This window comes from Globicephala melas, chromosome 6, assembly GCF_963455315.2.
Source record: "Globicephala melas chromosome 6, mGloMel1.2, whole genome shotgun sequence".
NCBI classification, from domain to species: Eukaryota; Metazoa; Chordata; class Mammalia; order Artiodactyla; family Delphinidae; genus Globicephala; species Globicephala melas.
In genome coordinates this window covers 90,307,134-90,320,243 of record NC_083319.1, presented here as the reverse complement: position 1 = coordinate 90,320,243, position 13,110 = coordinate 90,307,134, and the positions used below count along the sequence as shown (strand labels likewise).

At 36.4% G+C, this 13,110-nt stretch overlaps 1 protein-coding gene across 5 annotated transcripts in view; it reads right to left on the bottom strand.

The window, feature by feature from the left end:
* The window catches only part of IARS1 (isoleucyl-tRNA synthetase 1), an 84,203-nt gene that overhangs the window by 53,478 nt on the left and 17,615 nt on the right, over positions 1-13,110 (bottom strand). For all 5 annotated transcript variants that reach the window (XM_060301185.1, XM_030847285.2, XM_070045778.1 and 2 more), the window contains exons 7-9: positions 9,418-9,565; positions 339-426; positions 12-72 (exon numbers count right to left, since the gene is read on the bottom strand). In XM_060301185.1, the coding sequence (XP_060157168.1) occupies positions 12-72; positions 339-426; positions 9,418-9,565 (297 nt within the window). The remainder of the gene's footprint in view (positions 1-11; positions 73-338; positions 427-9,417; positions 9,566-13,110) is intronic.

The window sequence follows — 13,110 nt, the reverse complement described above, 5'->3', positions numbered from 1 at the left end:
TCTAAGCTCACCTTTATAAAATAGTCAAACAGCGGTCTGTATTTCTTGCCTTTGAGATAGGCACCAGGCAATCTAGAAAAAAGAGAAAGGCAAACTCACAATTAAAATTATCAAAGAAATGAGGCTACAGCCACATCAAGTTATCATTCCCTTCTGGTTTCCTTGTTCCTAAATCATGAGTGCTGGAACGTGTGACCTGAATGTACTTGGTATTAGTACTTAAAACTAAACGTGCATAATATAGCTTTTGGGCAATAAAGTATCTCACTTTTTAAAGCTAAAGACACACATGCACGTGCACACACACACACATACAAATCAATGAGGTGTATATTCACCTTTCAAGGATCTCATAGTCACTCTCCAATTTATAGAGGGCTGATAATCTGGCTTCCATTAAAATGTATAATTTTCCTCTGACAGCATCTATGAGAGCAAGGGAAAAAGTGGACTTCAATGATATTCAGGCTTTGGCTTACGCTAAAGACATGCATCTGCATATTTTTCCCTCCAGGGGCTCCTATATCACCTGCATCCAATGTGCTCAGCACTGACAGAGGAACACCACAAAGAACGCTAGGGCACACGTGCTTTCCAAATACGAAAAAGACAAAAACATCAAATGCTGTTAAGGCAGCTCATCAGTTGTTGCTAACTGCACCTCTATTCATTTTAAGTAAATTAATCTTTTCTCCTACCAAAAGTAACATACATGAGTGCTTAAAATCCGTAACATTAGCAAACCAAGAAGAGATCACAAAGTAAAAGTTTCCCATAATCTCATGCTCCCCACCCCACCCCGCCCCCGCCTCGACACTATCGTTTCAGTGTCTATTCCTCCAGGTGTTTTTCTACGTATATATCAACATACATATTATGTAAACATGTAACTTAATAATTATGGGATATAACTCAATACAGTTTTGTAATTTGTTTTCACATAATACGTTGTGAACATTTTCTCATATGTTAGCACATATAGATTCTCTCATTCTTTTAAATAGCTTCTATAGTATTCCATCTTATGGAGGTACAAGTTATTTTTAACATATCAATTAATGCTAGACAATTAAACTGTTTTCAAATTGCTACTGCTATGAACACTGGGATAACGAATATTCTTATACATGTCTTTGTACCCATATTGGAAACATTTCTGAAGGATACTATCCTAGGAAGAGAAAAGCTGAAACAAATGCATAAACATATAAAATTTAATAGATACTGACAAATTGCCTTACAAAAATTTAGGCTAATTTAAACGCCCACATGTAAAGTATGACATACCCAAGAATATACTAAAGCTATACCTAAGAATATACTAAGGCTGTAAGAAAAATGAGTATCTATGGATCCTTGTGAAGGCCTTTGCAATTCACTGAAAAACTACCACAAATAATGTTGCCATCCACCAGTTCTGACCTCACAGGAACTTCATTATAAGTGGAGTCTATATTTTCTGAATAAAACACAGAACACATGGTACACAAGAACACAAGAAGTAAAAGAGTTGTATGCAGGCAGATGAATGACATGATTGAAATCTCAGCCAGATGGCCTTTATGGCTGTCAGGCTTACTACGGAATGGCCATGATCCACAGGCAACTCAGGAAACTTATAACAGACAGAAATGCACTTGCAGGGAGAAGCAGCAGTAGACACCAGAGCCAGGCTCTATGTGGAAACAGCTCCTTCCCAGTTGATATCGCTAGAAACCAACTCTTGGTCTTAGCTACTCCTAAGGCACAGCTAAACAATGATAAAAATATCTGACGCCCAACACTTTTCCATTCCTTTCTCAATATTCTTCCCTTGATAGCACAAGCTATTGTGAATCAAGTTAACTGTCTTGTAAGACGGATTCTTTTTCTGGCTATGAGTTTTTCTTTTCTTTCCCTGACTTCCCCCTGCTCCCCATAAACTATAGAAACCTGAAGGTACCAACCTTCTTTTTTCATATAAATCTCTATGGAAAGGGCCTCATCAAGACTATGGTTAACTTGACCACCAGGAAATATTTGAAAGGTACAAAGTTCTCAAGTTCTGGTACCAATTCTATGATACTATGATATAGAGTAAGAAATATATATTTGGTCTTAATCCCTGTTCTGGCAGAGCTCTTAAAACCCTTGGAATTTCCTAAGTGGTGGGAAGGTGTCTTTTGTTACGTTAATGGAGTGACTTTTGTAAAACCCCTAGGTAACCTAAGGATGGTGAACCAAGCACATGGCTACAGGGTTGGAACTTTCATACTCCACCTCCAGCCCCCTCTGGAGAGGAGAGAGGGGTCAGAGATTGAGTTCAATCTCCAATGGCCAATGATTTAATCAATTGTGCCCATGTAACAAAGCCTCCATAAAAACCCAAAAGGATGGGGTTTGGAGAGTTTCCAGGTTAGTGAACGTATCCACATGCTATGAGAGTAGCCCACCCCAGTTCTGGGGAGAGAAGTTCCTGTGCTTGCGACCCTTCCAGATCTCACCCTATGCACTTCTTCATCTGGCAGTTCATGTGTATCCATTACAATCTCCTTTTATAATAAACCAGTAATCTAGTAAGTACAATGTTTCTGAGTTCTGTGAGTTGCTCTTCGGACCCAAGGAGGGCGTCATGGGTTGGTGAGAAGCCCAGGTGACAACCGGAACTTGTGACTGACATCTGAAAGGGGGCGGGGGGGTTGCAGTGGCAGGGGGAAGTCTTGTAGGACTAAGCTCTTGGCCTGTGATATCTGACTCAAGCTCCAGATAGCTAGTGCTTGAATTGATTTAATTGCTTGGCGGTGTTGAGAAAACACATACTGGAGATTCCTAATAGCAATGATACGCCACCCCCTTTGAATCTCAGTTTCTTCATCTGTAATAGGAGCATGATGTATAAAAGTATTATAATCTGAAAAGTATATGAAATTTTTACTTTTTATATCTCTGTACAACGTTAATTTTTTTGTGTTAATTTTAATGTTTTGTGTTAATTTTTCAATCAGAAATGAAAATGCTCTTAGAGGTTATTTTTCTGATTAAATCTAATACTTTTTCAAAAACTTCTATTTTTACTCCACAAAGAAATGTAGGACTTCCCTGGTGGTGCAGTGGTTAAGAATTCGCCTGCCAATGCAGGGCACACAAGCCCTGGTCCAGGAAGATGCCACCTGCCATGGAGCAACTAAGTCTGTGCGCCACAACTACTGAGCCTGCGCTCTAGAGCCCACGAGCCACGACTACTGAGCCCGTGTGCCACAACTACTGAAGCCCGCATGCCTAGAGCCTGTGCTCTGAAACAAGAGAAGCCACCGCAATGAGAAGCCCACACACTGCAATGAAGAGTAGCCCTGGCTCACCACGACTACAGAAAGCCCGCGCGCAGCAACGAAGACCCAATAAAGCCAAAAATAAATAAATTAATTAATTAAAAGAAGAAAAGAAATGTAATTTTTTTTCTTTTTAACCATTGCATCAAATAGGATAAAATGCCTAGGAATAAACCTACCTAAGGAGGCAAAAGACCTGTACTCAGAAAACTATAAGACGCTGGTGAAAGAAATCAAAGGTGACACAGATGGAAAGATACACCACATTCTGGGAGTGGAAGAATCAATATCGTCAAAATGACTATACTACCCAAGGCAATCTACAGATTCAATGCAATCCCTATCAAATTACTAGTGGCACTTTTTGCAGATCTAGAAAAAAAAATCTTAAAATTTGTGTGGAAACACAAAAGATCTCGAATAGCCAAAGCAATCTTGAGAAACAAAAATGGAGCTGGAGGAATCAGGCTCCCTGACTTCAGACTATACTTCAAAGATACAGTAATCAAGACAGTATGTTACTGGCATAAAAACAGACATATAGATCAATGGAACAGGATAGAAAGCCCAGACATAAATCCACGCACCTATGGTCAATTAATCTATGACAGAGGAGGCAAGAATATGCAATGGAGAAAAGACAGTCTCTTCCTAAGTGGCGCTGGGAAAACTGGACTGCTACGTGTAAAAAAATGAAATTAGAACACTCCTTAACACCATACAGAAAAAAAAACCCAAAATGGATTAAAGACCTAAATGTAAGGCCAGATACTATAAAACTCTTAGAGGAAAACATAGGCAGAACACTCTTTGACATAAATCACAGCAATACCTGGATCTACTTCCCAGAGTAATGAATATAAAAACAAAAACAAACAAATGGGACCTAATTAAACTTAAAAGCTTTTGCACAGCAAAGGAAACCACAAACAAAAGGAAAACACAACTCACAGAATGCGAGAAAATATTTGCAAATGAAGAAACCGCCAGGGGATTAATCTCCAAAATATAAAAAATAGTTCATGCAGCTCTACATCAAAAAAAACCAAACAATGGAGTATTATTCAGCCACAAAAAAGAATGAAACAATGCCATTTGCAGCAACATGGATGGATCTACAGATTATCATACTAAGCGAAGTAAGTTAGAGGAAGAGAAATATCATATGGTTATCACTTATATGTGGAATCTGAAAAATGATACAAATGAACTTATTTACAAAACAGAAAAAGACTCACAGACTTAGAAAACAAACTTATGGTTACCAAAGGGGAAGGTTGGGGGGAGGGATAAATTAGAAGATTGGGATTCATATATACATGCTATTATATATAAAATAATCAACAAGGACCTACTGTATAGCACAGGGAACTCTAGTCAATACTCCATAATAACCTATATGGGAAAATATAGGTTAAGAAAATATAGGGAAGAAGAATAGATATGTGTATGTATAACTGAATCACTTTGCTGTACACCTGAAACTAACACAATATTGTAAATCAACTATAGTCTAATACAAAAGAAAAATTAAATAAAAAACTAAAAAAAAAAAAAAAAGTAGTATTTACTTCTACACTGGACCAAGAAGGAAATTCTGGGTAAAAAAATAGTCCTTTTCCTAGGCCAAGGGAAATAAGTAGATAAACTAGTTGCTTGGACATGTAAAAGAGGGGAGTAGGAATCAGTAAACTAAGATGTGTTCCACATGTTTTCTTATATTATTTTCCTCTAAACTCCTGAAAATATACTCTTGACCTTCACTCTGTCCACTTCTTATGGCTTCCTTTCTGGATCCCTTGCCTCAAGCCTTGGAATTCACCAACATGAAACAGGCATGGTTATCCTTTCAGGAGGCCCAAACAGTTGGATTATTTCCAGCTTTAGAAGTACACTGGAAGCTAACTGGCTTTGCTGTGCTGTTTGAAACTCATTATCAGATTTCTCCCTCCAAAACATATCCTGCTACATAACACCATACCTATGTATTCACTACTAGAAAATTATTTAGTAGAGGTTTTCTGGGTTTCTAAGAAATTTTAATAAAAGGCAAATTTCCCCAGGGTTATTAGCACATATGAGTGATTATGACATACCTAAGAACAGATTCCCAAACAATAAATCATAAGACATGTGACCAGAGAGTTCATGCTACCTCCCAGCCCCAACGGCTTTACTGATTCTAGTAAATACATTTATTTTTTGTATAATTTGTAATAAGTTTATTAAGTTATAAGTATAAACTATGTCCTGATTACTAATACTGATGTCTATTTAAAAATCAAAATAAAGAATATTTTTAAAATAATAATTAAGCATGACTTAAGCAACTTTCTGAGAAAATTTTAGATGTTCTCTAATATTGTATCCAACTCAGTTTTCCTTAATGAATTGTGTTCTATTTCTAGTGTGACCCATCTATTGTCTATTTATTTCCTCCTATCTATCATGATAAGACTTTTTAAGCATTCATTCATTTAATTGATATTTATTGAATACTTATTTTGTTCTAGGTAATGGGTTATAAGGGCATAGCCCTAAACAATACATATCCAGGCCCTGCCTTCACACAAACCCAGGGAGTTAAGAGATTTTTCCGTTACTTGATAATAACAACATCCTTGGGAATTCCCTGGCGGTCCAGCGGTTAGGACTCCATGCTTCCACTGCCGGGGGCCTGGGTTCGATCCCTGGTTGGGGAACTAAGATCCCATAAGCTGTGTGGTGTGGCCAAAAACAAACAAACAAGCAAACAAACAAAAAAACCCCAAGTTTATCCTGATAATCTCTCTTTGTAGCTAGATAAAATTACTTGAACAACTTCTACTAAAAATGCCTCTTTTAAAGGGAATGTACTTCAACATAATAAAGGCCATATATGACAAGCCCACAGCTAATATCATACTCTGGTGAAAAACTGAAAGCTTTTCCTCTAATATCAAGAACAAGATAAGGATGCCCACTCTTGCCACTTTTATTCAACATAGTATTAGAAGTCCTAGCCGGAATAATTGGGCAGGAAAAAGAAATAAAAGGTATCTAAATTGGAAAGGAAGAAGTAAAACTCAGTATTTGCAGATAATATGATAGTACATATAGAAAACTCAAGACTCCACCAAAATCTCAGAACTAAAAAATAAATGGAGGGACTTCCCTGGTGGCACAGTCGTTAATAATCTTCCTGCCAATGCAGGGGACACAGGTTTGATCCTTGGTCCGGGAAGATCCCACGTGCCGCAGAGCAACTAAGCCCATGTGCCACAACCACTGAGCCTGCGCTCTAGAGGCCGCGAGCCACAACTACTGTGCCTGTGTGCCACAACTACTGAAGGCCATGCACCTAGAGCCCGTGCTTTGCAACAAAAGAAGCCACTGCAATGAGAAGTCCGTGCACCACAACGAAGAGTAGCCCCTGCTTGCCATAACTAGAGAAAGCCCACGCACAGCAACGAAGACCCAATGCAGCCAAAAATAAATAAAAATAAATTTATTTTAAAAAATAAAAATAAATAAATGCAGTAAAGTTGCAGCATACAAAATCAAAATACTGAAAGCTGTTGCATTTCTATACACAAATAATGAACTACCAGAAAGAGAAATTAAGAAAACAATTGCATTTACAATTGCATCAGAAAGAATAAAATATGTAGGAATAAGCTTAGCAGAGTAAATGAAGGACCTAGACACTGAAAAGTTTAAAACATTGATGAAAGAAATGGAAGACACAAATAAATGGAAAAGTGTTCCATGATCATGGATTCAAAGAATTAATATTGTTAAAACGTCCATACTACTGAAGGAAATCTATAGATTCAGTGCAATTCCTATCAAAATTTCAATGGCATTTTTCACAGAAATAGAATAAACAATCTTAAAATTTATGTGGACCCACAAAAGACCCTGAATAGTCCATGCAATCTTGAGAAAGAAGAACAAAGCTGGAGGCACAACACTCCTTGATTTCAAACTATATTACAAAGTTCTAGTAAGCAAAACAGTATGGTACTGGCATAAAAACAGACACATAGATCAACGGAACAGAACAGAGAGCCCAGAAAGAAACTCACACATAAGACAATTAATTTACAACAAAGGAGCCAAGAATATACAATAGGGAAAGGAGAATCTCTTCAATAAATGGTGTTGGGAGAACTGGACCACTCTCTTATGCCATACACAGAAATTAACGCAAATGGATAAAAGACTTTAACATAAGACCTGAAACCATAAGATTCCTAGATGAAAACATAGTTGATAAACTTCTTGACATTGGTCTTGGCAATGTCTTTTTTTTTTTTTTTTTTTGGCTCTGACAACAAAAGCAAAGGAAACAGAAGCAAAAATAAAAACAAACAAAAAAAAAATGTGGGACTACATTACACTAAAGCTTCTGCACAGCAAAAGTAATCAACGAAATGAAAAGGCAACCATCTGAATGGGAGAAAATATCTGCAAATCATACAGCTGATATGGGGCTAATATCCAAAATATATAAAGAACTGATACAACTTGATAGCAAAACAAACAAACAAAAAAAACCTACCAAACCAATTTAAAAAATGGGTAGAAGATCTGAATAGACATTTTTCCAAAGAAGACAATCAGATATCCATCAGGTACACGAAAAGATGCTCAATACCAGTTATATAAGGGAAATGCAAATCAAAACCCCAATAAGGTATCACCTCACACCTGTTAAGAGTGGCTGTTTTCAAAAAGACAAGAGACAGCAAGTGTGGGCAAGGATGTGGAGAAGAGAGAATCTCTGCACTGATGATGGGAATGTAAGCTGGCGTAGCCACCATGGAAAACAGTATGGGAGGTTCCTCAAAAAATTAAAAATACAACTACATATGATCCAGTAATTTTACTTCTGGGTATTTATGCAAAGAAAATGAATACAATAACTTGAAAAGATATCTGCACCCCATGTTCATCACAGCATTAATTATGATAGTCAAATTATGGAAACAACCTGTGTCCATCAATGGATGGATTGATGAAGAAAATATGGTATGTATATGTACAATGGTATGCTATTTGGCTGTAAGAAAGACTGAAATTTTGCTGCTTAAAACATCATGGATGGGGCTTCCCTGGTGGCGCAGTGGTTGAGAGTCCGCCTGCCGATGCAGGGGACACGGGTTCGTACCCTGGTCCGGGAAGATCCCACATGCCGCGGAGCGGCTGGGCCTGTAAGCCATGGCCGCTGAGCCTGCGCGTCCAGAGCATGTGGTCCGCAACGGGAGAGGCCACAACAGTGAGAGGCCCGCATACCGCAAAAACAAACAAACAAAAAACACCCCATCATGGATGGACCTTGAGGGCATTAGGCTAAGTGAAATAAGTCAAAGAAAGACACATAATATATTATCTCACTTATATGTGGAATAAGAATGAAATCAAAGCAACAAAAATAAACCTCATGGATACAGAGAACAGACTGGTGGTTGTCAGAAGCAGGGGTGTGTATGTGTGTGTGTGGGGTGGAATGGGTAAAGGGAGTTAAAAGGTACAAACTTCCAATTATAAAATAAGGCGTGGGGATATAATTTATAGCATGGCAACTATAGTTAATAATACTGTATTACAGGGCTTCCCTGGTGGCGCAGTGGTTGAGAGTCCACCTGCCGATGCAGGGGACACGGGTTCATGCCCCGGTCCAGGAAGACCCCCACATGCCGCGGAGTGGCTGGGCCCATGAGCTATGGCCGCTGAGCCTGCGCATCCAGAGCCTGTGCTCTGCAACGGGAGAGGCCACAACAGTGAGAGGCCCGCATATCGGAAAAAAAAAAAAAATAATAATAATAATACTGTATTACATATTTGAAAGTTACTGAGAGAGTAGATCTTAAAAGGTCTCACCACAAGAAAAAAATTCTGTAAATATGTATGGTGATGAATATTAACTAGACTTACTATGGTGTTCATTTCATGAGGTACACAAATGTTTTACTGTAAACATAAAATTAACATAATGTATGTCAATTATACGTCAATTAAAAAAGTAAAAAAAAAAAAGGGAAGAAATGTAAGCTTTCATTCTTTCCCAAAATTCATTAAAATTATTTTATTCATATTGATCATAAGTAACCAGGCTCACACTTACCTTTAATCTTCACATACTGCATATCTGGATTAACACACAGGGCAAGGTTACTAGGTAGAGTCCAGGGAGTAGTTGTCCAGGCAACCAAAGATATACTTTCATCTTCCTCCAAAGGGAAAGTTACAAATATTGAAGGATCTTGAACATCCTGAAATAAAATGAAATAAAGTATTCTTTTACAGATTCCATAATAGTAGACATGGAAGAAAAACGAACTGATCCTAAAGAATAAAATAAACTTCTATTTTCAGAATAAACTGAGCTTTAAAAAAATCTGCCATATTTGTAAAAAGAAAATACAAAGAGAGAAATTCCAAATACATTTTTTATATAAAGAAAATGCTTTAATAATTACCTTAGTAGTCACAAATAAAACATTTATAGTGTAGCAAGTGGGATACATAAATGAGGTTTCACTATTACAATGATCTATTTTATAACAAGTCCATAAAGAATTAGGTCAATAAAATGACGATTTTGGAAAACAGTGTTATTCTTTATTTGAATTGAAGGGTATATGAGAATTCTTTTCAACTTTTCAGGAAGTCTGAAATTATGCCAAAAATTAAAAACAAACACAATCCTTAGTACACACTCATAGTATGGCCAAAGTGAAAAAAGACAGAAAATACTAAGTGCTGACAAGGATGCAGTGTCATCAGAACTGTCTAGTGGAAGTATAATCCCTTTGGGGTTAGAGTGGGAGGCAATGAACCATTGTCCATGCATGGGTCAAATCTGGCCGTTACCTGTTTTTATAGAGCCCAAGACCTAAGAATGGTTTTGACAGGACTGAAAGATCTGGCCAACAAAGTCTAAAATATTTACTATCTAGCCTTTACAAAGTTTGCCAACTCTTGTACTAGGGCTAAATGTAAGTATACGTTATGACTCAATAATCCCACTCCTGGGAATGTGTATATATGCTCCCCAAAAGACAAGTTCCAGAATGCTCACGGTAGTACTACTGATAAGAGCCAAAAATTGGATATTACCCAAATGTCCATCGACAATAGAATGGATAAGTTAAATACTAGACAGCCATTAAAATGATGATCTACAACTACACACAACAGGGATGACTTTCACAAACATAATCTTGAGCAAGAGAAGCCAGATGCAAAAAAAGAACAAAGTGTACAATTCCATTTATATTTAGTACAGAATCAGCAAACAATGAGGTTGGAAGTGAGGACAGTGGTTGCTATAGAGGAGTGGGGGGATACATGCTAAACTGAAGGGACCATGAGAAGGGAGAGCTTTTCACAGGTTGCTTGACAAGGTTCTTCTTTAACTTTATCTGGGTGTTGGCTTCACATTCATTTTGTGCCAGTATATGGAACAGAGTAAGTAAATGGAGGAGCAAAAAAATGTTGTCTTATTAAACCAGGAAATAGGTACTAAGATATAAAAATTATTAATTTTAGTATGTATAGTAATAAACATAAAAAAAATAAAAAGCCACTGAAGAGAACTCTAAATAAAACATTAATAGTGATTTCCTTTGGGTACTGAGATTATAATTTTTTTCCCTCTTCTTTATATCTTCTATGGCTTCTAAATTTTCCACAATGAGCATAAGCCTCATAAATAATCACATCAACCAGACTTCTAAAAACTAAAAATTTAGACAATATAAAAAATAAATATTTTTATATACCACAAGTTGGTTTACCTTTGGAAAAGTTGGAAGGACTTTCTTCTGTAACTCAATTTAGTTCCATACAGCTTGCTCTTTCCCAATAAGAGAATGTATTTATTTACTTATAGAAGAGTATACACTTTGAAAACCCTAGGACCTAACAAGCTATAATGGGACTCTAACATGTAAAAATTTAGTTACCAAACAAAATTCCAGCATAGTACACAGGATTTATATTACAAAACATTTGGAGCAACACCAATTGTTACCATTTAAAAAGAAAAAAAGGCTGTGCCCTCTGAACACCTCAAATATCTATCAAAAGAATGAATAAATAAATTGTAATCTGTTATATGAAACACTATACAGCAGTTAAAAATAAACTTAAAGCTACATGTATCAATATGAAGAAAATTTAAAACAATGTTTAGTATAAAAGGCAAGAATAAATAGAAATAATAAGAAAAATGCAGAATAAATACAATGAATGAGATTTAAAAACTTGCAAACAACACTAAATACTGCTTACGGATACTTATATAGATAATAAAAATATGCATGAAAAAGAAACACCAAATTCAGCATAGTGGTTACCTATCAGGATGTGAAGAAGGAAATGGAAAAGAGAAATGTGCTGTAAATAAACAAACTGTGGTATATTCACCTACACAGAAATTAGAACAAAAGACCCAAAACTACACATAACATGGATGACTATCACAAACATAATGCTGAGTGAGTAAAGCCAGAAACAGAAGAATACATAGTGGATCTTTCCATTTCTTCAAAGTACAGAACCAGACAAAACTAATCAACTGCTATCTGTGACATTTGATGTATTTGAAATCAACAACGGATGCATTTAGTGAAACCCATGTTTTGTTTTTTAATTTTTTGGCCATGCCACGAGGCTTGCGCGACCTTAGTTCCTTCCCCAAAAGAGCCTGTACTCCTCAACGGGAGAGGCCACAACAGTGAGAGGCCCGTATACCGCAAAAAAAAAAAAAAAAAAAAGAAGTACTTATTTCTATAAAATGCAGAGGACAGAGAAAATGTTAGATTATGGAGATGTAATCATCAAAACTCAGATTGTGGGAAACTACAAGATAATATCTGTTTCCCAAACAACAATTTGCAAGGGGGAAAAAAAAAGAAAAAGAAAAACACAGAAAGAGAAATGGAGCCCTACACATTAAAACAGACCTAAAAGACAACTATTACCGTGTATGAACCTTCCTTATGTCTCGATTAAAACAAAACAAGAAAACACAAACCAAAAAAAACAACTAGAAATAACCTGAGGGAAAAAAAGGATGCTGTTTATGAGACAAATAGAAATGTGAACACTGATGATATCCAGGAGTTAAACAACTACAGAATATTTAATATTAAGAACATTAAAAATGATTGATGATGACTTCTTAAGGTGTGATAATGGTACTCTGGTAATGTTAAAGAAATATTTCTTATCTAGTGAAGATATATAATGAATTACTTATTGATAAAATGATATGTCTAAAATTTGCTTTGGAAAAAGGGTCTGGGAGAAGTAAGTGGAGTGTGTAGATGGGGCAGGATTGACCAGAGATTGTAGGGGATACACGATAGGACATGGGAGTTAATTATTCTGTTAATTAATTATTCTGTCTACTTTTGTATATGCTTGAAATTCTCCATGTTAAAGTGTTTTTAAAAAGTAAGCAAATACAGCAATATATTAAGATTTGACAAAACTTAAGTCTTTGGTACTCAATAGTTAGTATATTATTCTCTACACTTTTATGTGCTTAAAATATTTTATTAAAAAAACATAATAACATGAGCACCGCCATAGAAGGGTATTTAGGGGACAACAGGCAGGCATCATCATGCCTACCTCACAAGGATATGCAACGATCCAATGGGATGTTGAAAGCATTCTGCAAGACGAAAAGTGCTTTTGAAATGCAAGTGTTAATAATAATGACATGCAGGTAAATACACAGTTTATTTACAGCACATTTCTCTTTTCCAAACCTTAGCCGTGAGATGGAATTCCAAACAAATCAACA